The sequence below is a fragment of the Giraffa tippelskirchi genome, chromosome 7 (assembly GCF_054371585.1).
Source record: "Giraffa tippelskirchi isolate mGirTip1 chromosome 7, T2T-mGirTip1v1.2.pri, whole genome shotgun sequence".
Taxonomy (NCBI): domain Eukaryota; kingdom Metazoa; phylum Chordata; class Mammalia; order Artiodactyla; family Giraffidae; genus Giraffa; species Giraffa tippelskirchi.
This window is the reverse complement of record NC_137281.1, coordinates 127,818,984-127,846,638: the sequence shown is the minus strand read 5'-3', so window position 1 is coordinate 127,846,638 and position 27,655 is coordinate 127,818,984. Positions and strand designations below refer to the sequence as shown.

The window sequence follows — 27,655 nt, the reverse complement described above, 5'->3', positions numbered from 1 at the left end:
ATCCTTAAGGATATGTGATTCTCCCGTCTTCCTTGAGTCTTAGAGAGAAAACCTTAAGTTCTAAAGTATTAAAACATTGATTTTTATATTATGATACATTCTGAGTCTCTGGTCTGAAGTTCCCAAACAGTGCTAGTAAATGTTTTAAAGTATTCTCTAATGAAATTAAAATAGCTCATCAGGGCAAGAAGGGTGAGAGACAGTAAGACTTTTGGTTAATTATACGACTATTTACAAATTAAGGGTTGATGTGGTGAAATCTGCTTTGCTTGTGTGGAAGTTCCTCCTCCGTTGGTCACCTTCGTGACTACCAGTAGCCAAGAGAGCTGTGGGATTCTGTAGCACTGAGACTGCTGACGTCTCTTAAAACAGGTAACTTTGACTCACGGTATGATCCTTGTCTGCAAATGCTTGCTTTTGGTACCTCAGCGTGAAATTTAAAGACAAAGACACAGGTAACAGAGAGTGAAGTGAAGGAGTGAGAAAACTGGAGACTTAAACTTTAGGTAAGTGCTTTATAAAATAAACGTGAAAGAGGTATTAAATTCATTCCATTGTAGTTCTTAGGGTTAAAAAAACAATGCTGTGAAAAATAGCAGCTGTCTGAAGTAATGAATTCCTCATCTTGGAAAATTCCAGCAAATGCTGGATAAACACTTGTTGGGGATGATCTGGCATTGGGTGGGAGGAGGTGACAAATTCTCTATCAAGTAGAGAAAACAATGGGAGAAATTTTCAGAGGAATAGAGGGTAAGAGTTATTTAAATAATTTTAGCCTGGGTGCTTGTAGCAATTTTCATATGTGTTACTATGTCATATGCCACCCAGCAGTTACCAGTAATATGAGGTAAGAATGTGGTAAAAAAATTAAAATATATTTTCCCATATGCTATTTTTCAACATTACCTCTAGGTAAAATACAGCAGAATAGCTGGTGTATTTTTAAAGGAAAATTGTGTTAACAGTTTTTCTATCTCCTATAAGATATGAAAGAGACACAATGAAATTTGTCAGTAAAAGCTTTAGGAATATCTGCACATGTACATTTACTATTCATTACATTCAATTTGATAACACTAGTAGTTTCAATACAAATGCTATTAGAGAACTCAAATTTCAGACATGGTCATATATATATGCTATTTGAAATTCTTTTATCTAGATACAGATCTTGATAGTGAATCTCTTGATGAAAGGTGTGCAGCTAGCTTGTCCCGGAACTCATGAAGATAATTATATTGCTGAAAAAAGTAAAGATACACTGAAATACATTGTAGAAAGCTAATTGCCAGAGTAGTCATGAAACTAGTTGGAATCAGGAATCAAAATAATACTTGGTAAAAACGATTCTACATCCTTTTCGGTAAGGAGGTATTTACATCTTGGGGAAGTTTTATCTTTCAGTGAAGCTACATACAGGGCTTCCGTCGTGGCTCAGTGGTAAAGAATCTACCTACAATGCAGAAGACCCCTAAGTTGATCTCTAGGTCAGGAAGATCCCCTGGAGGAGGGCATGGCAACCCACTCCAGTATTCTTGCCTGGGAAATCCCATGGCCAGAGCAGCCTGGAGGGCTACAGTCCATGGGGTCGCAAAGAGTTGGGCACGACTTAGTGACTAAACAACAACAAAAGCTATATATAGTGTGAAAAACTTGCTTTAAAAATCTCTAAAAATTAGCAGGTATTATGAAATACAGATGAGCATTTTATGTCTGTAAAATCATTTCTCCCTTTATTGGCAGGAGCAAATAAGTTTAAAAATAACACATGAAAGTGAAAGTTGCTCAGTTGTGTCTGACTCTTTGCGACCCCATGGAATTCTTTAAGCCAGAATACTGGAGTGGGTAGCTGTTCCCTTCTCCAGGAGATCTTCCCAACCCAGGGATCGAAACCAGGTCTGGTATTCTGTTTCTAATGCATTTTCTCCTGGGGAGTAAGTCCACAGGGAAGGGCACTGTCTGCAGCAAGTAACAGTATATTCAAGAAAAATCTATTTCTTGATTTACAAAATCCTTAGTTGTCTGCTTTTTGTGATGATAAAATCATTTTGGAACAATTTCCATAATAGAAAATACTGAAGTAAAATTACTGATCTTAACAGATAAGCAAAATAGATTCTTTAATTAATTCATTTGGAGTTTTAACAGCTGCCCAGAGGATATTCTTACCCTGCCCCAAATCTCATTTTGTATTACTATTGAGAAGTTGGGCTTGCATACTGCTAACTTAACTTATACCAGCATAGAGATGGAAAAACCATGTTTGCCCCAGAATGCTGAGGTGATAAATTGACAGCCTATATTAATGTGGGCTTAAGATTAAAGATGCAAAACACGCATATATACACACATATACATACATTTGTCCATGTAACTTGTTCTTGTCAAAGAGACACTTGGGAACATCTTAAATTTGAAGCATCATTTGATTTTAACAGGTAACAAGGGGGAGCTTCTGTTTTCAGAACCTGCTCCTCTGACTTAGTCCTAAAGCTGAGACCAGGTAACTGGGAAAGGAAGGCAAGTTAGCATTGTTGTTGTCCTGTCGCTAAGTTGCGTCTAACTTTTTGCAACCCCATTAACTGCTGCATGCCAGGCTTCTCTGTCCATAACTATCTCCTTGAGTTTCCTCAAACTCATGTCCATTGTATCAGTGATGCCATCCAACCATCTCATCCTCTGTGACCTCCTTCTCTTGCTCTCAGTTTTTCCCAGCATCAGAGTCTTTTCCAGTGAGCCAGCTCTTCACATCAGGTGGCTGAAGTATTGGAGCTTTGGCTTCAGTATCACCCCTTCCAATGAATATTCAGGATTGATTTCCTTTAGGATTGACTGGTCCAAGGGACTCTCAAGAGTCTTCAGCACCACAGTTTGAAAGTGTTAATTCTTTGGCGCTCAGCCTTCTTTATGGTCCAACTCTCACATCCATTCCTGACTATTGGAAAAACCATAGCTCTGACTATACGGACCTTTGTCGACAAAGTGATGTCTCTGCTTTTTAAAACTGCCACTGCTGAGTTTTCCAAAGTTTTAAAAAGCTGTGTCTAGGTTTGACATAGCTATTCTTCCAAAGAGCAAGCATCTTTTAATTTCGTGACTGCAGTCACCGTCTGCATTGATTTTAGAGCCCAAGAAAATGAAATCTGACACTGTTTCCACATTTTCCCCATCTATTTGCCAAGTGATAGACTCTTACGCCTTCATCAAGAGGCTCTTTAGTTTCTCTTCACTTTCTGCCATTAAAGTGGTATAATCTGCATATCTGAGGTTGCTGATATTTCTCCTGGCAATCTTGATTCCAGCTTGTGATTCATCTAGCTCAGCATTTTGCATGATGTACTCTGCATATAAGTTAAATAAGCAGGGTGACAATATACAGCCTTGATGTACTCCTTTCCCAATTTGGAACCAGTCTATTGTTCCATGTCCAGTTCTAACTTGCTTCTTTTCAGCATAAAGGTTTCTCAGGAGGAAGGTAAAGTGGCCTGGTATTCCCATCTCTTTAAGAATTTTCCACAGCTTGTTGTGATCCACAGTCAAAGGCTTTAGCATAGTCAGTGAAGCAGAAGTAGATGTTTTTTTGGAATTCCCTTGCTTTTTCTATGATCCAGTTTATGTTGGAGATTTGATCTCTGGTTCCTGTGCCTTTTCTAAATCCAGTTTGTACATCTGGAGGTTTTTGGTTCACATACTGCTGAAGCTTAGCTTGAAGGGTTTTGAGCAAAATCTTGCTGGCATGTGAGATGAGTGCAATTGTATGGTAATTTGAACATTCTTTGGCATTGCTTTCCTTTGGGATTGAAATGAAAACTGACCTTTTCCAGTCCTGTGGCCACTGCTGAGTTTTCCAAATTTGCTGGCATAATGAGTGCAGCAGTTTAACAGCATCATCTTTTAAAGCTCAGCTGGGACTCCATTACCTCCACTAGTTTTGTTTGTAGTAATGCTTCCTAAGATCTACTAGACTTCACACTCCAGGATGTCTGGCTCTAGGTAGAGAACACCATCTTGGTTATCAGGGTCATTAATCTTTTTTGTATAGTTCTTCTGTGTATCCTTGCCACTTCTTCTTAATATCTTCTGCTTCTGTTAGGTCCATACCATTTCTGTCCTTTATTGTGCCCATCCACTCCAGTACTGTTGCCTGGAAAATCCCATGGATGGAGGAGCCTGGTAGGCTGCAGTCCATGGGGTCGAGAAGAGTCAGACACGACTGAGCGACTTCACTTTCACTTTTCACTTTCATGCATTGGAGAAGGAAATGGCAACCCACTCCAGTGTTCTTGCCTGGAGAATCCCAGGGACGGGGAGTCTGGTGGGCTGCCGTCTATGGGGTCCCACAGAGTCGGACACGACTGAGCGACTTAGCTTAGCAGTTGAATGAAATGTTTCCTTGGTAACTCCAGTTTTTCTTAAAGAGATCTCTAGTCTTCCAATTGTGTTGTTCTCCACTATTTCTTTTCATTGGTCACTTAAGAAGGCTTTCTTACATCTCCTTGCTATTTTCTGGAACTCTGCATTCAGTTGGGTATATTTTTCTGTTGGCATTACAGATCTACAAATCGGTAATATCCTTGGGGCATTGCTACTCAGTGTTTTTGGTTTTAAAGAGAAAGTAAATGGAAAGATGTCACTTTGGTTAGTCACAGCAAAGGATAACTAGAATGACTTTACATTTTTTTTTTCTATTAGAGTCATTCATCTGTGTTTGTTAAATGTTTAATGATACCATAAGAGGATCTTCACGAGCTACTTTTTGGTCAGAAGTCTACCTAGAAACTACCAATTTTATAGTAAAAATTGCCTCATTTTCCAAGGTGACAGAATTTATTCCCAGAACTGAATGGGCAAAAGCTGTAAAGGAATGGATCCTGGAAGAATAAACTGGAAAGTTCATAATTTTTCATTATTTTGTTTGGAAAAGCTGAACTTATTTAAATGTAAATTTAAAAAGTCAAAATATAAACAGGTGATACATGGATAATAGGATGCTTTGGATTTTCATGGCCCCTATGAGGACATGTTGCACTGTGAGAGTCCGCCCCTAACCACAGCCTCATGAGAACAGTCACCCTTCTTACCTTTATGGTCTGTATTGCTCCAGATCCTCTCAGGTCCCTCAGACTGTCGATGGCTTGCTGCGGTGATACTGTGTCAGACAGGTATAGGAGGAGACAAGCAGCTACTAACAGAACATGAGAGAAGAAGCATATATTATGTATATTATAAATTGACAATGGGATACAACAATTCATATTTAGTTTAGACTTCTGTTGTGCAGAAGACTGAGTTTGCTGTAATTATTTGAAATGAATTAGATGACTAAGACTTTTTAGTGTGTGTTTTCGACAGTTAAATTATTTTAAACGACTGCAGTTGAATTAAAACTTGGCTTCATTCTTTTTTATTAAAACTGCTTTATTGAGTGATTAAAATTCATATCCCACAATTCATTCATCAAAAGTGTACAATTTAGTGGATTTTAGTGAAGCCGTCGCCACAGTTTTAGAATATTTTCATCATCTCAGGAAGAAACCCTGTACCCTTTTGTCATCATCCCCGTATCACTCATCATCCTGTCACCCCTCCCCTAAGCAACATTTAATCTACTTTCTGTCTTTATGGATTTGCCTATTCTAGACATATCAAATAAATGGAATCATATGTTGTCTTTTGTGACTGGCTTCTTTCACTTAGCATTATGTGTTCAAGATATTTACATATGGTGGCATGTACTTCATTCCCTTTTATAGCTGAATAATATTCCACTGTATGGCTATACATTTTGTTTATCCATTTGTCAGTTGATGTGGACATTTAGGCTTTTCCATTTTTTTGGCTGTTATAAATAATATGGCTATAAATGTTCATAAGTTTTGTATGAACATGTTTTCATTTCTTTTGGATATATACCTAGGAGTGAAATTGCTGGGTCATATGGTAACTCAATGGGGTAAGCAGGAGGAAGGACTGCATGGCTATTTTCCAAAGCAGCTGCATCATTTTTCATTCCAAGCAGCAGAGTAAGTTTCCAGTTTCTCTACACCCTTGCCAACTCTTGCTTTCCATTTTTTGGATAATAGCCATCCTAATGGGTGTTAGGTGGTATCTCATTGTGATTTTGATTTGCATTTCTCTGATGACTAAGATGTTGAGCATTTTTCCATATGCTTATTAGTGATTTGTGTATTTTGTTTGGAGAAATGTCTGCTCATATCCTTTGCCCGGTTTTTAATTGGGTTGTCTGTCTTTTTATTGAGTTGTAAGAGTTCTTTATGTAGTCTAGGTAAGTCCCTTATCAGATACATGGTTTGCAAATATTTTTTCCCATTCTGTGGGTTGTCTTTTCATCCTGATAGTATCTTTACACAAAAGTTTGTAATTTTGATACTGTCCAACGGTAAAAGGAATAATTGTTACTCCCACTGTGTTATTTCATTAGCTATTTTTCCAACATATTTTTGAAAAGTTTAAAGTTAACATATGTAACTCAGGTTTTTAAGCTTATGTTACCCATGGATATTTAGAAGTTACTGTATCATAATACCTGCATGGGGAAGACATTAGAAAATAAAACACAAGAAGGCAGGTGCTAAGACATAAAAATTGTTTTCCAGAATCCTCTAAAACAATGCTGAAAACACCTCCCACTCCACTCTCACCCAAGATTTCTAAGGAACACTAAATGTAGGGCCTTAAATAATCCTTTGGGTCTTAGTAGACATATATTATGTTTTGTCTGATTTTCATACAAAGTGAGCATATGGCCCAGAAAAATGAGTTTTCCTACTATGAGGTAAAAAACAAAAACTGAATAATGGAAATATATTTCTTACCAAGACAAGATCTCCCAAGTCCTCCATAACAGCTGAAAGGGAAATACAGTTTTGAAGTTTGTACATTTTTATTCCATCCCAACAATTATAACCAGAGACTTGCTCTTTTTGCCTTCTGTTTCTAGTCTAATGCCTAGCACAGTGCCTTGTGCCCACAGAGTTTAATAAGTATATTTGAATGAACCAGTCAAGAGCAAAGTATGCTTATTTATTTGCTGGGAGGTATTCCGTATACCTCAAAGGGCCAAGGAAAGCAAAACCTTTTTATTGACCTTTTTCAACATCTGGTAGTTCAGCTGGTAAAGAATCTGCCTGCAATGTGGAAGTCCTGGGTTCGATCCCTGGGTTGAGAAGATCACCTGGAGAAGGGAACGGCTATCCACTCCAGTGTTCTGGCCTGGAGAATTGCATGGACTACAGTCCATGGTGTCGAAGAGTCATAAGCCACCTTCACTTTGAACATCTGAGGAGTGTAACATGTTACTAAATTGATAGAAAATAGACTAGTTTTACCAACTGCCTCTTTATTTTTCTCTAAACAAAACCTTAGTCGTTGTGAGACAGGTCCATATAAATAACTCTTCAGTCACGTAATAAGAGTACAGAGGTAGTGTATCCCGTAGGTTTAGAGCTTGGGCTCTGGAGCCCCACTGCCTGGGGTTGAGAATCCTGACTTTGTCACTTACTAGATGTGTCAGCCTAAGTTATTTAACCTCTCTGGGCCTCAGGCTTTTCACCTATAAGATGGGGACATCAACAGTATCTATGTCATAGTGAGGATTGAATGGGGTAACATTTGTAAAGCTTACAACAGAGCTTGGCACAGAGTAAGAAATAAATGAGCATTAGCTGCTATTATGTAGCATTGTGAAGAAATGAGCAGTTCTATATAACTGGATTTTCTAGGAAAATGAGGATCAATTCTTAAAGCAATGAAAACATTCGCTTGAATCAGTTTCAAAGATCCTAAAAAAGTTTATTAGACACTTCTGACTTTTCTAAAAGAGTGTACTAATGCCATTTAGGTGCTGACAACTCATCAAGTACATCAGTTACAGTGGTGTATGCGTAGACAGAGCTGTAGATACGTGTCTTGTGACAGGATGTGAGGGGATCAAACAGGTACTAACCCCTGAGTAACTGATGAACTTGCTTTCCACAATGTCCTGGCTATAGCCTGTTTCAGAGATGAGGCTCTACTGTATAAAGACAGAATATTTCAGTGGCTTTCTGTAAGATTAAAACGTACCACTTACATCTCTTGCTGCCTTTATCTTTCCTCCTTTGTTTGGTTGATTCCTACTTATCCTTCAAAATCTAGCTCAAATTTCAACTTCTGAAGTGTCTCTGTTCCCCCACAGAAACCACTGCCATCCTGTGTACTGCCGCGCATACATCTGTTTGAGTGTTATTACACTTGTGTGATAGCCTCGTCAGCTGTGGTTTCTTTGAGGGTGGGAACTGCATCTCAGAGTGTGTGCTTTGTATTCACAATATTTCATATACGATGCTTCATACATTGGGTTGAACTGTGTCCCTGAAAAGATATGTACCTAATCCCTGGTACGATGAATGTGACCTTATTTGAAAATTTTGTTAGTTGCTCAGTCGTGTCTGACTCTTTGTGACCCCATGGTCTGTAGCCTGGCAGGCTCCTCTGTCTATAGAATTCTCCAGGCAAGAATACTGGAGTGGGTTGCCGTTCCCTTCTCCAGGGGATCTTCCTGACCCAACGATTGAACCTGGGTGTCCTGTATTGCAGGCGGATTCTTTACTGTCTGAGTCACCAAGGAAGCCCAATCCAGTATGAGTGGTGTCCTTCTAAGAGGAAACTCCATATGAAAACACAGACAGAGAGGGAGAATCATGTGATGACAGAGGCAGGGAGTGGAGTGATGCAGTTACAAGCCAAAGTATGCCAAGGATGGCCGGCCAGCACCAGAAGATAGGAACAAGGGAGGAAGGAATCTACCCAGGGTCTCGGAGGGAGCATAGCCCTGCTGGCACCTTGATTTTGGACTTCAAGCCTTTAGACCTGGGCGGGAATAAATTTCTGTTTTTTAAGCTACCCGGTGTGTGGTACTCTGTTATAACAGCCCTAGGAAATGGTATAATACAATAGGCACTGATTTTATAAAGGAACAAAAAAGTCCCAGGAAAGCCAGTGAGGGCAGCACAGATAGAAAACAACAGGAAAAAAAAATTTACCAGATGCTGTTTCTGAGGAATAAACTCTAGAGCTGTCTAGCGATGTCGGCATTCAAGGATGGGAGAATGAATAGAAACTCTTTGTCTGAACAAACATTAGTCTCTGTAGGGACACCTTTGAAAAGTCTAGGATGATGAAAATTTCCAGTCATCAGATGCTTTATTTTATGGGAGCCCGAAGCATTCGACATAAGCAAGACTGCCCATTCACCTTTCCATCCTGTTTGTGTTCAAACATCAGAGCATTTGGTTTGCTGGAACCTGCTAGAGTAGAATTTGTTAAGCTTCTCTAAACTGAGCTAGTTTGATTTCTAGTAATCTTTCGGCAGAAGCTTTCAAAGATTTGGGAAAAAAAGAAATCTCAGAATTTGAAAAATGGGTCCCAAAATTGTAAATTATCTTTCCACCAGCTCCATGTATCTAATGCTATTTTACTTAGACTTATCAGCAAATTTATATAGATAACTATTTATTTTAAAATTTTGTTTCTACAATTACTACTAGATGAGAGATGATGTTTTTCTATAGAGTAAGTTTGGAAACTGTAGGATATAAAATGACTTCTTGTTCTTTCTCCCCTGCTTTACAGTTCGCTACATCAGGGTTTAGTTTGGTCATAAACAGATGTGTGTTCCCAAAGACCTCTGTACTAGGTTGATTTGTTTTTAAAAACATAAACTATTGGTATGAAGCCCCAGAACTCTTGATCTAAGGTGAGAGAAGCTGGCTGGGCTTGCTCTTTTAATAGGTGCCCTGAGACTATGTTGTTTGGTATAGTTTGTATACTTTCTAGCGCATAGTAGTGACCTTAAGAGCTTTTGAGGTATCATACTACTTAATGTTCTATGTTGCTCCAGAAAGGATTACACAGACTAAGATACCAAAAAAAAAATTGCAATCACAAAGAAGGACTAGTTTTCTCTCTGTGGCTGGTTCCCCTCTGCTTTGTGGGGCTTACCTCCGGCATAACTACGTTACTTTCCATGACACCACTTCGAGTCTTTGCAGTGCTGCTGTCTACTGCTGATTGTCACTCTCTTCCTTTCTCCAAGCTTGTTTCTTCTCTCCCTTTTTTCTCCCTTAATTCATTTTGTTTTAAACTTTGATACCAGTAGCTTATGTACAACCACTGACAAAAAAATGCAAGTCTCTTTTCTCTTTCTTTCAGGTAGCAAATTCATATCATCAAATAAAATTTTCAAATCCTGTTTTTAGGATTGCTCATGGGTTAGGGATGATTCCTTTGCTGCTAATGTTTTAAAAAATTGACTTTCTTGCTGTTGGAAGAAAGTAACTGAAAGGTTGACTGATAGTTAAGGTGTTGTTATATAACAAGAATGGCACACTGACCTTTTTGGGAAGGATAGTATCCCCAAATTATGAGTAAAGGTCTAGCAAAAGGGAAAAGGAAAAAAAAAAGCCTGTTACCCTATTCTAAAAATTTCCCAATCTACTCATTCATTGTCCTTACTCTTCAAAAATCATCATGGCAAATATCTGAGTGCTTGCTCTGTGCCAGGCATTGTGCAGGACTTTTCATGTGTTACCTCCTTTAAATCTTTGCAATGAAATATAAGGTAGGTAATAAGTGCATACGGATGCAATAATTTGAGAAATCATTTTTGACTGGGACATTTCTCACGTATTATATGGAGAAAAGGAGAACATACTGTATTAAGGTTTTTCGGTTATTTTTAAGGCAAATTTCAAGCTCCTCCATAATTTCACAGCAGCTGGTGATGTCAGGAGTCCCTCCATCTGGAATTGGATGGTGATGAGTGATAATTCCATACTGATGGTAGAGATCCAAAAGGTTTGGAACTCTATATTTTGACAGTTCCCCTCTGGTGCAGAAAACAAATATGTCTTGTATACCATAGCTCTTTAGTTCTTCTGCCAATAGACCAAGATACACAAGGACACACATGAACAAAACATTACAAATTTAAATACAGTCAGGAGGGAAAATACAGAATTAAGTCCCTTAAGCTGAACAAATTAAGTAAATAACAAATGATAACCTGTTAACTTTGAAGTGCTTATTGATAACCTAAACAATACTGATCTGTCTTCAAACTAGGGTAAAAAGTAACTAAGCACAAATAGGAATTAGAAACATCTGAACCAAAACATGATTAAAATGAGATCTAACTTGATAAGTCAAAATCCTTTTACTGGATTTTGAAATGTCAATTATATTGCTGCTTTGAAAAATAATTTTTATAATACTGCTTTAAATTTTAAAATCTAATTTTAAAGTCTAATATTTCAAAATAAGAAGGAATGATAGCACATTTTCTCTGTTTTCTCCTCACCAAATCAACCTTGTTTGCTATGTTTAAGACTATTTTGTTGCACCCTAAGCATTGTATATAAAATCTCTAGCATAGCCATGATGCCTGAGCTCTTATATTCTCTCTTATATTTGCACTGTACCACACAATTATGCATTTAATTTTATGAACTAGGGTTTCAAGGAAATAAAAGCATTAGCTGTATGAAAATTGTATGACCCACTCCAGTGTTCTTGCCTGGAGAATCCCAGGGATGGCGGAGCCTGATGGGCTGCCGTCTATGGGGTCGCACAGAGTTGGACACGACGGACGTGACTTAGCAGCAGCAGCAGCAGCAGTGAGTTTCAGGGTAATGATATGTACCAAGCAATAGTACTACACATCATTCTATTTACTGGAGCTTCCTCATGGCAATATTCACTACAGAGCATTTGGTTCATAATGAATAATTCTGGCTCATCTGATTGCTCTTTTTCTCTCCCCGCCCACCAAATCCAAGGACATTTAGCTATTTAAATACAAAGTACTTTTATCATGAAATGCTAAACCTGTACTTGAATTATGGCTAGTCCAAATTGAGATGTATTATAAGTGTAAAATACATGTATGATTTCAAAGACCAAGTACAGTACAAAAAACCACTATCTCATTAATAATTTGTTTTATACTTAAAACCCACTGAAATGAGTTAATTTTACCTGTTTTTACTTTTTTAACATGGCCCCTAGAAAATATCAAAGTACATATATGGCTTCTATTTGTGGCTCCCAGGATGTTTCTAAGGACAGCTGTTCTAGATAATACTACTATGCTTTTGTACTTGTAAAAGGGTTTAACGTGTAGTTGACATATTTAACCATTTTTAGGAGAGTAGGTAATTTCCTATTGCCTCCTGTACACATTGAATAATTTCTACTATTTAGGTTGGATTAGTAGATTTCAACTTTCCCAGAAAGGACTCTGAGGAAGGACACAGGAAGTGCTGCTAGGAGAGTCTAGGTCTCCTCCTTCAAACACTGTTACGTGTTTTGTATGTTGGATTCCATTTAAGATTTCATTGGAAGAAAAAAGTGTTGGTAAAAAACTGGAAACTCCTTTCACAGAAGAGACTAAATGAATAGGGCTTTCCAAAGTGTGCAAGATTGTTTCTTGAACCAATGATTTAAATGTTATTTTGCTCATGACATAAATGATTGTTCTCCAAATGGAAATTGCCTACCACGGTGGATATCTCTAGAGCAGAAAATCTTTACAAATACTGCAAGGGTCAACTAATCTATTAGTCTTTTAAATCTTTTTTGGGAGATAAATTAAAGAAAGTATATTAGCAAATTGATATTCTAGGATAACAAGGAAAGAACTTTGAGATTTATAAAATCTATAGTAATCAGAATCAAACAATATATACATTTTTGTTTTGGTTTATTATAAGGACATTGGTAGGACAAGTAAGCTGGAGATATTCCAGGTCAACCAGAAAAAAATATTTGAAAATCTAAATTTGTTAGTATCATGCAATTTATAAATGTCAAATCAGGATGGATTATCAGTGTATTTACAGGATTATTAAGCTTCAGGCTATGAATATCTTTGGGCATGTGGAGATCAGATCCTATTTAACCTTTTCTACCTATACCCTGGTTCTATAAATTTTCTATCTGGGATAGACAATTTCAATACTACCTCTGGGTTCCCAACTCAGGCTTAATTTCCAATACAGTCAAGTCTGCAAAGAGCAGTATGTTCAAAGTTCTAGGCATTGCAATTCCAGTTTTCTATTATATTATTTTTCTCCCTCCAACTTATACATTCTAACCTCAAAAGCAGTTTATATGTACAAAACGACAACAATTAGTGAAAAACAGCACTATTTTTAGTACATGATAGTTCTCTTTGCTCTTCACAAATACTTCTTCATATATCAGAATAAGTCTATAGTTTGAAACTTCATGAAATACTGAACATTTTTGTGAAAATTCAGAAGAGACTACAGTTTGTTCTTTATGACAAAGAGATTTTCAGTATTATTTTTTAAAAACCTGTAAAGATGGTTTTCTCATATTACACCTACCTGTATCTTTTTGGATATTTCTTCTAACATCTTTAAATTTGCAACCTGTAAGTAATGACAAGGCAAGTCAAAGAGTCAGTTTTTGGTCATAAATAACAAGTATATTTAAACAGATAAATAGCTACTGTAGAAAATCATTACACATCGTTTATACGCACCAATTCCATTTTGAGTGTGAACTTCAATTTCTTATATTCTTAGGAATATAATTCCAGGGATTCAGATTTCTGTAACAAGAACCTGGCTGTAGTCCTTAGCCTTACGCTGTACTCCCATATTACATTTGAGATAAGTAAATTAGAAATGTAGACCTGTGAATGTGGAGTTGGAGGGCTGAAGAGTAGATGTATGTTCCTTTATCAATAGCCCACCAACAGGGTTTCCAGAACTGAGTTCCTATGCTGATAGTCTGTGAAATTCTCTTACTCCTCAGTACAGAGAATGATGTGCTAGCTGACACAAAAATTATTTCTAATAGATCAGTAGTGTCACCTACCTGGAAGAGCACATAAACCAAGAAACTGAGAACAATTCACTCGTGACAGGGGTAGCCTGAAAGGAAGAAAACTTTATCAACTTCAATTTAGAGTCATAGATGGACATTTACACAAACATTTGTGCTGGGCCCTGAACAAAGGTGTTTTAAAGTTTTATAGCAGTCGCAAAACAAAAATTCACAGTTAAGTATCAATGTGTTCGCCATAAAAAGGCTTGGAAGGACTAGGAGTTTTAAAATAGGGACTTATCATTTGCTTTGTTGAATTTAAGTCTTAAAAGTGGCAAACTTATTTAAACTAACTTAAAGATAGTAATGCCAAAAGCTAGTATAAATTGTACTTAAGTTACCCTGCAGTATGTTACTGAGATATTTTGTATTAGTAACCTTAGGTAATAAGCTGAAAATGAGCATTTTGACAATTTCATCTCCAGATTTCTGTATAGGACTTCCTTAAAAAGATATAATTTCATAGAATAAAAACCACAGGCCACCTATTCTTTGTTGTAATGGATTTTGGTTAAAATGAAATAATTTCAAGAAATCCTATTCCCAGTTTGCAGTCCTCAGGGACAAAGGAGGCAGAGGCTCACCATGTCTGCAAAAGAGATGAGATGAGTTTAGAGGAAAATAGGGGGCATCATATAAATACTACCTGACTTTGAAAATTAGATAAGTTTTTGAGTCTAAAAAGGGTTTAGAAAGGGAAATGAAAAATAATTGCTATTTGATGGCAGAATAAAATACCTATAGGGCCAACACTTTTTCCCTCTTCCTACAGCAAGGCAAATGATTAAAGAGAGAGATTATTACATTTACAGGGATAAGAGGAAGCATTTGATTGGTGGTCGTAGAGAATCTGGTGTAAGTCACTGCCAAGATTTAGAAGCTGATTTTCTATAAAAAACATTTGCTTTGTTATTGTATCTATGGTAATATGGCTTTTATCTTAAACAGGGTCTGCTGGTAGATGCACTACTGTGGCAAGTAGTTCTTGGATTTGAATAAAGGATAACAGATGATCTCATCCTATATTTCATACACTATTCCTTTGTCATGAAAGAATAGGAAGGTGTTAGTACTAAATGGGAGGTCATTTCAATCTTAACTCATTTCTATTATGGTTTTCTCAATGAATAAGGAAGGAACTCCCACCACTCCCACCTCCCTGCTTCAAAAAAATCTTATTCTATCATAGATATAAAAAGATAAAAATTATATAATCATCAGAAGAGAATCATTTACAATATATAGACTAAATTATACAAAGATTATGATGTACACCTCAAATATTTTAGCTCATTAACTCTCAGAAATGTTATCATACCATGATATCTGAATTGGAGTCTGTTCATCTTCAATAGGCTCTTCATCTGATGAGTCAAACTCACTTGTTTGCATTGAACTAGGCTTCAAAAGAAATCAATTATGTTAAATAACTGTAAAGAATATTTGCCTATAGTTTTAGCAAAACTGATCCTTGCTTAAACACACTGAGGCATATTTGCAATTTATTCAACCTGGAATATCAGAGATCAGTAATATCAATAATAAACTATTGCTATTTACCATCCTATTAATAATTACACGACTATGCAGTGGAAAGAGTGTTGCAGTGGGAACCAAGAAGCCTGTCTTCTGGTCTTGACTCTGCCACTTACTGTATAAACTCAGACAAGTGATGTCAGTTTCTGCTGGATCTCAGTTTTCCAAAACTATAAAGTGAGGATATTTATTCATTCATTCACAAACACTTCTTGGACACTTCCATTTGCCAAGCTCTGGAGATGCAAAGATCCATAAACTAAATAGTTTGCCTTCAGTATAGTTGGAGAGACAATGTGTACATAGATTCAAGAAAGTTAGAAGTGCTAAAATGGAAGCATAAACTATGACCTTCAGAGCAGAGGAGGTACTGACTGCTTAGGGAGCTGGAGAAAGCTTCACATAGGAGAGATCCATTAGTTGGATTTTGGTGGACGAGCAGGAGGTTTTCAGGCAAATAGAGAAGTTAAGGCAATTAAGACAGTAAACTAAAACCACATGTGCTTGTGTACAGTGTAGTTCCTCAGCATCTGAGTGGGGACTGGTTGGTTCCAGGGGCAACCCCCCAACCCATACACACACCATGGGTTCCAAAATCCCCTGGTGGTCAAGTCCCTTACAAAAAACAAAACGGTACAGTTGGTCCTCCGCATCTGAGGATACCAAGGGCCAGCTGTATTCAGGAATTGTGACATTAGAGCAGAGGAGAGGAAGCTCAAGAAGTAGCTTTCTCATTTCTCTAAAGATAACCCCCATACAGCTTAGTAGTTTGATTGGGGAGCAGGGTGGGAAGTATAGATGCAATAACCTGCCTCTAATTTGTGAATCACCAAACTAGAGAGATTGAGATGGACTTTGTGTGCTAATCTAAGAAGTCAAAACTCAATCGTGTGGGAAGAATTTCTTCTTCTTTTTTTTTTTTTTGGAAGAATTTCTACATGCAAGATGTGTTGTGTTATAAGACCAATAAAAAAACACACCTTTCTTCTACTTCCTAGTTGGAGTCAACTGAGGGATGAGACACTGGAGAGGCATGGAGATCAATATGTCAGTTTTATTATGGAGGGTCAGATGGAGGATGCGGCTTTAAAGCTGAGGTCAAGTGGGCTTGTCAATTCTTCACTTCAGAATTGGACTTATCCACTCAGGCACAGACAGTGATGGATAGTTCAGCTCCCCTCCCCCACCCTGTGGCAGACAGCACCCTAGAAAGTACTCTCTGTGAAGAGAAGGGAAGGAACGAATGAGTTCCTTGAGTTCAGCTCCTCCCAAACACAGGAATCATATCACTCACTCTCCCCCTCCTGGGGACAAGTGACAGCTGGTGTCCCTCCACGTGGAAACACAGGGATTAGCAAGTATAACCGCCTAATGTCTTTTCTAGCTCTGAAGCTATATTCTATAATGATCTTGTTTGTTACTAGAAGATCACATTACAGAGCCAATTTAGGCTGTGGATTTGAGTTGCTTTGGATCTCTCTGTATTGTTATTGTCAAGTCAACGCAAATGGAGACCTTTCAGGGGGTTGTCAACCCTGGTGGTAGGTGATGTGAGTCACGTGGGGTTTCTGGCCCTTAAGCCTGCTTTTTCTTTCTTTCTCTTTAAGGCAATTTTGGTGATTTGAGTTTCAATTTATGTGGCCCCTTCACTCAGGCTCTCCCAGCCAGGTTTACAAATCCTAACAGAGCTGGATGTTTCTGCTTCCTTGGGCCCAGAGATTCTGAACTCCAGGGAAAGGGAAGCAGTGCTTGGTGGCCCAGTGGCATGGTGACAGTGGTGACACACCCACAAGCGGGGGTTGTTAATCATCTTCATAAAGTTTTCCCCGTCAGCGGTGAGGACTGCTTCTCAGGGGGCCCAGGCAGCCCGGGATATGCTTTGGAGCTGGGGTATCAGGCTGAATGATGCACGGAGACACAAGATCTCTACGCCTCAGTTTCCTTCTTAAAACGGGACTCAGCCCTTTCTGGCAGGGCTATCGCGAGGCTTAGGAGACCCTGTATGCGACAGCTCACAGCCCACAACAGGCGCGTAGCGAATGTCCGTCTTCCCCTGGCCAGCCACCTACCCTGTTTCTTTGCCGCCATCCTCGCAGGTCCCGGGATAGCGCCGCCTCCCCTACCCTGGACAGTTACTGCGCGAGTTGTGCGGCGGCCAGGCCCAGGCTGTCCCCGGGCTCAAGAACTGGCCTCAGGACCGCTTCCATTCCTGCGGCTCCGTTCCTCCAATCCCCGGCCCCACTCACCGGCTTCATTGCGGGCCACCCCACGTCCTGATCGGCCACCGCCTCCCTTAGGCTGCACCGGTATCTCAGCCTCAGCCCCGAGCCGAGCCAGCCCCTCCACTCAGCTCATTGGTACATCCTTCTGTGAGGTGGGGCGAGGCGTCTTCTTGAAACCAATCGGACCCCCACTTCCTGTTTTTTACTCCGCCTCCGGGCGCCCTGGCTCGGCCTCTAACCGCTCATTGGTTAGTAGGTGGCCTTTGAAAAACGCGCGGGAGGAGGGCCTTGCTGAACGTTGATTGGCTGGGAGGGCGCTCTCCTCCCGCCGGTTGCAAGCGTAGAGGGGGCTGGGAAAGGGGCGGAGCGATATCGTTTAAAGACAGCCCAGGAGCCGTGAGGATGTTGGAAAGTGGGGCTTCCTCTTGGCAGGATTCTAAGGTAGTGCCGAGTACGGAATTTTGTTTGTTTCCTTAATTTTTTTAAACTCATTTTTTAAGGGCATAGTGGGGAGCATTTGGTCTGAGGCATCTTGTGAAAACACACTACATCCTATAGACTTTATAATTATGGTATGTCTAGTCCAACCAGTCCATCCTAAAGGAAATCATTGGAAGGACTGATGTTGAAGCTGAAACTCCAATACTTTGGCCACCTCATGCGAAGAGTTGACTCATTGGAAAAGACCCTGATGCTGGGAAGGATTTGGGGCAGGAGGAGAAGGGGACGACAGAGGATGAGATGGCTGGATGGCATCACTGACTCGATGGACGTGAGTTTGAGTAAACTCCGGGAGTTGGCCTCCAGGGAGGCCTGGCGTGCTGCGATTCATGGGGTCGCAAAGAGTCGGACACGACTGAGCGACTGAACTGAACTGAGTACTGTGGAAGTTGCTGTGGAAGTTGCCCCAAACGCAGAATATAAACATACTTTGTATGTTTGATATTTTATTTTTCTTAGCATTCCAGGATATAGACATAAGAGGTAGATCAACCTTCCTGTTCATGAAATATGAATGAAATAGTATGTTATGAAGGGGAGATTAAAAGTCTCCAGATGGTTTTAAGTGCCAATTTTTCTAAATAATTGGCTCTAATCTTTAAAAAATGTGTTAGATTATTCTCTCTCCCATTCTCCAGTCCCCATTTAATTGGCTGTGGGGAAGAAGGTCACCTGGCGCAGTATTACCGGCAGATCTGACAAAAATATGCAGAACTTTCAGCAGCCTGACTCATGTTATGGAAACCAGTGGGAAGAGAGCTATTGAGAAGAATTCTTTAGTAAAGAAGGTAGCACAGTTTGACTTAGAGACTGTATTAGGGTTCTCCGGGTGGGGGGGGGGATAGGATATGTACATAAAGAGATTTATATTAAGGAATTGGCTCTCACAACTGTGGAGGCTTGGCAAGTCAAAAGCTGATGGGAGATGCTAGGGGGGATGAAGACTCAGGAAAACGTTGTGGTTATAGTTCAGAGGCAGTCTGCTGTAGAACCAGCTGATGCTGCAGATGAAGGCCAAAGCCCATTTGCTGCAAAATGCTTACTTGCCTTCTTGTTCAGACTTTCAGTTGATTAGATAAGGACCATCTACATTATAGAGGAGAATCTGCTTTCCTCAAAGTCCACCAATTAAAGTGTTAACCTCATCCAAAAACACCCTCACAGAAACATCTTGAATACATTTTGAGCAACTGTTTAGGCACAATAGCCTATCCAAGTTGACACATAAAATTAGCCATCACAGATAGGTTGGACTTGAGTCTTTCATTTATTCAGTAAATATTTATTGAGCACCCAGGTCCTATTCAAGGTACAAAGAATACTTGAGTGAACTAAACAAAGTCCTTGATGTTATGGCGGCTCACATGCTATTGGGGGAGACTGTCAGGCTGTGATATGTGCTATGAAGAAAAATTAAAACAAGTGGAGTCTGATGAGGATGCTAGATAGAAAAGTCAGGGAAGGCATTTTTGAGATGTTACTTGAGAAACCCAAATGAAGAGAGAGAGTGAACCATTTGAATATTTAGAGGGAGAGTTTTCAGTCTGTCTGAAGAGTGAGGAGGTGCAAAGGCCCTGGGGTGGGAATGTGCTAGGTGTGTTCAAAGAACAGCAAGGAGACGAGTATGGGAGAAGCTGATTGAGTGAGGCAGTCAGTTAAGCAGGGCCTTGTGGGAGGCTTAAGAGCCTCTTTTCTGAAGCATTCTGAGAGGGTTCAAGGAGAGATTGGGACCTGGGTTTCAGGTACTTTCGGGGTTGGCTTCAGGATATTTGATACTCCTTCATTCCCTTATGCTTACCTTCTTTCCACTTCTCCCACTATTGTCTCCACAGATCTCTTTAATCTTCAACATCAGACACTTCTCAGAACTTATCCACCCTTCCCCCACCCTTGGAACTAGTGAAATCCCAGTCCCTTTGATCGTGAAGGGACATGCAAATTCTGCCACCTCTGGCCTCAACTGTATATGAACATAGTCTCAATCTGTTCTAGCTTTTGATGATTCTGCAAGAGGAGTGGATGAGCTCCAGTCCCATGGTAGGAAGAGGGTGAGATGTGGAGGGCTGGAGTAAACTGGGATTGTTTCAATTTCTGTTTGTTCTTTTCACCAGCAGGGCCGGTCTAGGGTTTCTCTTTACCCAAACACATCTCACCTCTGTGATGTAGGGTTTTCTTTTTTTCCCTTTTTTCCAGTCCAGCGTTTGTAGACTATAACCCATGAACCAAATCTCACATGCCTGTTTTTATAAATAGTTTTATTAAAACACAGACACACTCATTGTTTAAGTATTGTCCATGACTACTTTTGCACTACAGTGGTAGAGTTGAGTAGTTGCTACAGGAATTGAATGGCCTTCAAAGCCTAAAATATTTACCCTCTGGTCCTTGATAGAAAATATTTGCCCACCTGAGATATACTCTAAGACATGTTGTGTTGTTCAGTTGCCAAGTTGTGTCCTACTCTTCACGACCCCATGGACTGCAGCACACCAGGCTTCCCTGTCCTTCACCATCTCATGGAGTTTACTCAAGTTCATGTCCATTGCATCATTGATGCCATCCAACCATCTCATCCTCTGTCGCCCTATTCTCTTTCTGTTCTCAATCTTTCCCAACATCAAGGTTTTTCCAGTGAGTCAGCTCTTTGCATCAGGTAGCCAAAGTATTGGAGCTTCAGCTTCAGCATCAGTCCATCCAGTGAGTATTCAGTGTTGCTTTCCTTTAAGATTGACTGGTTTGATCTCCTTGCCGTCCAAGGGACTCTCAAGAGTCTTCTCCAACACCATAGTTCAAAAGCACTAATTCTTTGGTGCTCTGCCTTCTTTATGGTCCAGCTCTCACAACCATACATGACCACTGAAAAGACCATAGCGTTGGCTATACAGACTTTTGTTGGCAAAGTGATGTCTTTGCTTTTTAACACACTGTCTAGGTTTGTCATAGCTTTCCTGCCAAGAAGCATTTTCTTCTAATTTCTTGGCTGCAGTCACCACCTGCAGTGATTTTAGAGTCCAAGAAGAGAAAATCCATCACTGCTTCCACCTTTTCCCCTTCTATTTGCCATGAAGTGATGGGACCAGATGCCATGATCAACTCCCTCTGTTTCATTACTATGCTAAAGCCTTTGACTGTGTGGATCATAACAAACTGTGGAAAACTTTTAAGAGATGGAAATAGCAGACCATCTTACCTGTCTCCTGAGAAACCTGTATGCCAATCAAGAAGCAACAGTTAGAACCCTGTATGGAGCAACTGACTGGTTCAGGATTGAGAAAGGAGTTTGACAAGGCTGTTTATTGTTACCGTATGTATTTAACTTATCCATAGAGCACATCATGAGAAATGCAGGGCTGGATGAGTTACAAGCTGGAATCAAGATTTCTGGGAGAGGTATCAGCAACCTCAGATATGTGGATGATACCACTCTAAAGGCAGAAAGTGAAGAGGAACTAAAGAACCTCTTGGCGAGGGTGAAGGAGGAGTGTGGAAAAGCCAGCTTAAAACTAAATACTAAAAAAAGAACTAAGATAGTCTATGAGAGGAATTTAGATTCCTATAACATGGTTTTAACTCTGCTTCTTGCAAAGAAAGAGTCCTGGTCTTATGCTAAACCATTCTTCTCTGCTCAGCTAGGTCCCTTCATTGTGGAGGGTCCCACATAAACTGACGAGGTCTCTGGTTGAGCTATCTGGTTAAATGGCATTCTAGTAAACCTAGTTTCTCTCTAGTCCCCAAGATTCTCCCTGGAGAGGATAAGTGGGAGCTGAAGTTCAGCCTGCCACACCTGTAGTCTTCAGTTAATTTTTTGGTGTGTGATTCATGACTTAACAGAAATGTATGTGGTCAAAACAATGTGGAAGAATTATCCAAACTACCAGAGAGAAAAGTGTTAACACATGTTCATAGAGGAGTATTTTTAGAAAAGCTCAAAGAGAAATGAAACATGATTACCATCAGAGATTATACTTGGATGTGTTAATATGTTTTATACATAAATCCATATTTTAAAAGTATTTTATTATTAACGATAATGGATTTGACATGTGTGTTAGGGAGAGATCTTAGAGTTGACTGCAACTTGGAGAGAACATACTTCCCCATTCTTGACATATCAAGTTTAAAAATTTCCCTTGTGATGACCATTTGGTACAGTTTATGACATCTGCAGTAGGCATATTTTGTTTTCCCATTGCTTCTCCCTTTGGTAAGTTGCTCCTGTCTCATTTCATGTGGTTTTGTTGGGCATGTGACTGGGGTTGATCCATAAATGTACCCAATTCCCTGCCTTTGAAATGTGCTGGAGAAGACTCTTGAGAGTCCCTTGGACTGCAAGGAGATCAAACCAGTCAGTCCTAAAGGAAATCAACCCTGAATATTCATTGGAAGGACTGATGCTGAAGCTAAAACTCCAATACTTGGCCACCTGATGCGAAGAGCTGCCTCAATGGAAAAAGACCCTGATGCTGGGAAAGATTGAGGGCAGGAGAAGAAGGGGGTGACAGAGAATGAGATGGTTGGATGACATCACAGACTCAATGGACATGAGTTTGAGTAAACTGCAGGAGATAGTAAAGGACAGGGAAGCCTGGCGTGCTGCAGTCCATGGGGTTGCAAAAAGTCGGACACAACTTAGTGACTGGACAACCTCTGGTTACAGTTAATGGTTCAAAGAAGGCATGTAACCCAAACTGGAGAATCCTTCCTTGTCTTGTGCACTTTGGTTGCTGGTATTCTTATTTTTTTCTTTACCTTCCTAAGGTCTCTGTTTTACCCCAGAATGATACTGAGTTCTAATTTACACTGGATAACTGGAGTAGGTTGTAAAGCATATTTAAAATATTATTTAAATTTCAAAATGCTGTTGCATTTTATAATGGGAATGGATACAACAATTTCACTCATTCCACAGACTCGTCTGCACTGTGACTTTGCCGTTCTCCATCACCAAATGGAGTATAATACTCTTCCTTTTACATATGGGCTGGCCTTGAGGACCAGTTTGACTAGTAGAATGTACCAAAATGATAAATGATAAGCTTGATAAAATTGCAACTTTGTGTATCCAGCACTTAAATTAGCAAACAGAATATTACCAGCCCCTAGAAGTCTCCTTTGTGTCCCTGTCCACTAGACACTTCAAAGGTCACCTCTGGTTTGACTTCTTAGACTATTCCTTAATTTTTCTTCCTTGCAAATTGTATACAAATGGCATCTTTTGTGTCTGGCTTCTGTTGCTTAACTTTGTGTTTGTGAGATTTACTCACATTGTGGTGTGGGATTGTAGTTGTTCATTCTCATTAAAAGATGCTTGCTCCTTGGAAGAAAAGCTAGGACAACCCTAGACAGTGTATTAAAAAGCAGAGACATCACTTTGCCAACAAAGGTCCATATAGTCAAAGCTATGATTTTTCCAGCAGTCATGTACAGATGTGAGAGTTGGACCATAAAGAAGGCTGAGAGCCAAAGAATTGACACTTTTGAACTGTGGTGTTGGAGAAGACTCTTGAGAGTCCTTTGGACTGCAAGGAGATCAAATCAGTCAATCCTAAAGGAAATCAACCCTGAATATTTATTGGAAGGACTGATGCTAAAGCTGAAGCTCCAATACTTTGGCCACTTGATGCAAAGAGCTGACTCATTGGAAAAGACCTGATGCTGGAAAGACTGAGGGCAGGAGGAGAAGGGGATGACAGAGGACGGGATGGTTGGATGACATCATCCATTCAGTGGACATGAGTTTGAGCAAATTCTGGGATACGGTAAAGGACAGGGAAGCCAGGCGTACTGCAGTCTGTGGGGTCGCAGGGAGTCGAACACGACTGAGCAACTGAACAACAACAACTGTTGATAGACATTGGGTAGTTTCCAGGGCTGGGCTATTATAAATAGTGCTGCTATAAACATCCTTGTCCACGTCTTTTGGTAAACATATGTATATATTGCTGTTGGATGTATAATAGGAGTGGAAGCACATATATTCATCCTTATTCAGTATGGCTAAATAGTTTTGCAGAGAGATTGTATCACTTCACACTTCCACAAGCCGTGTTAGAATTTTAGGTCGACATTTTGGCCAACATTTAGTATTGCCTCTCTTTTTCATTTTAGCTGTTCAGTGGGTACTAATTTCAAATTTTCAAAAGACTAACGCTAATTGGTTAGATATCAGAGAGTACTAGTAGATGCCATTTTTTAAGAGGTAGAAAAATTTCCATAAATTTCAGAAAATGTTGGAAAATGTTTCTGTATTATGTGTTTGTTACCATGTGTAAATATCTTGTGCATTATTTTATAAATATCCACATCATTTCAATGTATATATTTTGGGGGTACATGGCTACTTGAGACCATAAAACTATGATGTGAACTGAGTGGTCCCAAATTAGGAAGGTTCCCAACTTTAGGCACCATCAGTGAGCACCTCATCCACCAGCTTGGGGCTAAAATTAAAATTACAGTAACCATCCTTTATGAAATAATATTTCTCTGATTCCTAGTCTATCTACTCTATGAAACTGCAGCCCCTCTCTGTTCCCCATACTAGTTCAGTGTGTGCTGATGGATGATGTCCCATATGCTTGGAGAGGCAAGAGCAAGGCACCCACTGTCTTTGGCTCTTCTGCTCGCCCTTGCTTGTCACTTTGGGTCATAGCTCAAACCTGGAGCAGCTGCCATGCTGACATCCACCGAAGGTGCTGGGACTACTGCTAACACTGATGTCCCACCCATCTGCAGTGCCATCCACTGGAGCCACCCATATCTTGCTGAAATTGCTGGTGCAGAACTTTGCTAACACTTCATTTTCAACTTCCCGTGGAGATTTTAATGAAACAGCTCCTTTTAGTTTCACTGGCTGTATAGGACATTGCGGGTGGCCAACAGTGGGCAGTCCTGAGAACCATCCCTCCCCTCTGGCTCTGTCGTGATGTCATTACTCAAGTTGTGTGCTTTGACTTTCTCTTCCCTTAGTCCTCTGGAGCCCTCTGGCCTCTCTGGGAAACAGTCCTGGCAAGATTCTCTCACCCTCCACCAGCTGTGCCTGGGCATGTCTGAGTCCCGATGCTTTGTCTCAAGCTGGGGTGACTGCATGACCGAGTGGCCTGGCTTTGTCCTGGTTTATGCTGTGGGTTGCCCTGGAGTAATTATTAATAGCTCTCTCTTTGACTTTCAAAAGTGTCCAGGGTGGGGTAGTAAATTATATGGACACCCTCTCTCCATCCCACCTTTAGGAAAGTTTTTCAGAGGCAAAACTGCATCAAGATCACATTTCAGAACAGTCAAGAAATAGAATATGTAGAAAAGGATTTTGAATCTGAAGGCTGGTGTGGCATTGTAGCTCCAGCCTAGCTCACTGCCCCTGCTTTTCCTCAGCCCCAAAGCTGGCAGCCACTTGGCTCCACCTACAGGCTGGTTTCTGCTCTGGTCTTAGATGGTTTCTTCTTTTCACAAGAAGCAGGAATAAAGGCTCTGAAATTCAGTTGGAGGTTAATACTTGTGGCTGAGGGTCCACCCATAATGGCTTGGGCCCAATTTTCCTAATCTGGCTTTTGCTGTGTTCCTGAGACCATTTCTATTTCGATCATATCTTAGTTTTGAATGGAGCCCTAATTATCTCTTGCCTTTTCTCCTATCCCTGGCCTGCCCTGGACCTGGACTCTGGCTCCTGACCCTCAATCACTTGGATTCTGCTGTTCACGGCCAGCTTTCTCAACACAGTCTGTCCTACCCTGTTGCCTGCCTGCACTCCATCAGTGTGCCTGCTCATTGGAAGCCATTTTGTAGCCTCCGGTTGTCCTTGCATGCTGGGTCCCCACCAGGAAGGTGGGGTGCTCTAGCAGGAAGGGCGAAGGCCTTGAAGTCAAAAGACCTGGATTCAAGTCCTAGTTCTGCAATGAGCTGAGTGAACTTGGACGAATCACCTCATCACCTGACTCATCTGCAGCATGTGGAATGAAATCGCTACTTGAAAATCACTGAATTGACTTCTGAGCTCAGAGAGTTTCCTAGTGAGTTTATTTGGTTATGAATCAGTTATCTGAGGCTGGAATGATCTTTGGGAAATCAGATTTCTGAACTTGAAAAATTAAGGATCAACATAAAAGAAGCCGGGAAGAGAGCCTAGAACAGTTGGCCAGATCTTCCATCGTCATGTCAGGAGAAAGTTTGGCCAACTCCTGTCCCAATTGCTTTTAGCCCAGAGAGGCCTTGGATCAGACAGCTTCTCACAGGGGAGTTTGACTAGCACCTTTCTCCCATCTCATCTCATTGGTTTTGGGGAAATCAATTTGATAAGTTTGCCAGGAATGGAGAGGAGTCTGATATTCTTAAATTTCTGTCTTTCAGTAACAGTTCATTTTCAGTAGAATCTAAGATAAAGAGAAAGAGCATTATTTTCATCACATCAAAGTGAATTCAAAAATGAGTTGGAAACATGTATGTTATAAGCATCCATATAAATGACCTAAAATATGAAACAGAAATTGGCAGGGACAACCCTGTAACAGTTCTGTTCTTCCTGGAATGGGAGATGGCAGCTGAGAAAGGAAGGATTTCAGTACACATCTCCCTCCCATGCAGAAATCCCCAGTGTGGGCCTAGACCTGATTAAATGAGTCAGGCTTACGTTCATTACGGTATATTACAAACACTTTTCAGTATTCAGAAGTGACTGTCGTCTCTGTGGATTTGGCCAGTTCCTGGCAGTTATGCACTTGGCTGCTGGTATCAACCAGTGTGCCAAGCGCCTGGAATGATGATCCAGGTCTGAGCAGCTTTCAGTCTGGGAATGATGTTGTTCAAACACCATGCTCCTTCCCAAGGTGGCTAAATCCTAGTTACAGTTCTGTCCTTTGAGTTTATTTATCCTGAAACCTGACCAGAAAGGATATGGCCACATCCCTTGCCCCTTTCAGCTTCTGCAGCAAACACCTGGGGGACCTTGCATGGGTTTTACAGTGTCTGTCTGCTGATTTCTCCTGAAGTAGTTTCCTGCCTAGTGCCTTAATCAGAAAATCGCATTCCGAACATAATGTGTCAGATAGGTTATTAGAAAACACTAATTTGTTCAGAGACTGTTAAATCTGGAGGCCTGACCAAATCCTAAACTGAATCGTGGCATTCTTTCTCTGAGATGTCCTTCCACTTTTATTTGAATGAGTATTAACCAACCTGTCCTCCATTGTAGCTGATTCATATTTACTTTTGTGCTCCTGCCCTTTATTAGGAAGAGAGGCTGTCACGTGGCACGTTCTGTAAAGGAATGGAAGCTTGTGAGAGAAACTAACACTTTTTAGGAACTTGAGCAAGGCCTACCTTGGCATATATGGAGAGGACAAGAATATGTGCTCCCTGAGGCAGGGATTTTTGTCTTTCCAAGGACTGTTAACAGTATCTAGACCAACATCTGGCTTAAGATAGCCACTCAGTAATTATTTGTTGAATGAATAAATAAGTGAACAAATAATTGTAAGTCCCCGCTTCTT

The 27,655-nt window shown here is 40.2% G+C and overlaps 1 protein-coding gene and 2 long non-coding RNA genes across 9 annotated transcripts in view; 2 read left to right on the top strand and 1 right to left on the bottom strand.

The window, feature by feature from the left end:
• Positions 1–1,006: 1,006 nt before the first annotated feature.
• On the bottom strand, positions 1,007–17,780 carry CDKN3 (cyclin dependent kinase inhibitor 3). Of its 7 annotated transcripts, none has more exons than XM_081509411.1 (8): positions 17,520–17,780; positions 15,233–15,315; positions 13,906–13,961; positions 13,410–13,454; positions 10,715–10,937; positions 6,837–6,868; positions 5,082–5,185; positions 1,007–1,241 (listed from the first exon to the last, which is right to left on the bottom strand). In XM_081509411.1, exons 2-8 carry the CDS (start codon positions 15,304–15,306, stop codon positions 1,155–1,157), a joined length of 621 nt encoding a protein of 206 aa, XP_081365537.1. In that variant the 5' UTR covers positions 15,307–15,315; positions 17,520–17,780; the 3' UTR covers positions 1,007–1,154. The 7 variants fall into 7 exon arrangements, with proteins under 7 accessions (XP_081365537.1, XP_081365538.1, XP_081365539.1 ...); XM_081509412.1 differs by having other exon boundaries at positions 5,082–5,182; XM_081509413.1 differs by having other exon boundaries at positions 1,007–4,585; positions 17,697–17,780.
• Positions 17,781–17,991: 211 nt separating this feature from the next.
• LOC145513344 (uncharacterized) overlaps positions 17,992–27,655 on the top strand; it is a 42,122-nt gene continuing 32,458 nt past the window's right edge. The window contains exon 1 of the long non-coding RNA XR_014059319.1: positions 17,992–18,113. This is a non-coding gene — a long non-coding RNA (uncharacterized LOC145513344). The remainder of the gene's footprint in view (positions 18,114–27,655) is intronic.
• LOC145513349 (uncharacterized) lies at positions 18,255–27,636 on the top strand. Its single transcript, XR_014059324.1, has 3 exons — positions 18,255–18,605; positions 20,006–20,210; positions 25,876–27,636. It is a non-coding gene; the product is annotated as an uncharacterized LOC145513349 (long non-coding RNA).

Excerpts from the sequence above, each read along its gene's own strand:
- CDKN3 (XM_081509407.1), bottom strand. Across the intron at positions 10,938-13,409 it reads AAATATCCAAAAAGATACAG|AAGAACTAAAGAGCTATGGT; the intron begins GTAGGTGTAATA and ends GTCTATTGGCAG. Across the intron at positions 5,186-6,836 it reads ACTTGGGAGATCTTGTCTTG|TAGCTGCTTGTCTCCTCCTA; the intron begins GTAAGAAATATA and ends ATGTTCTGTTAG.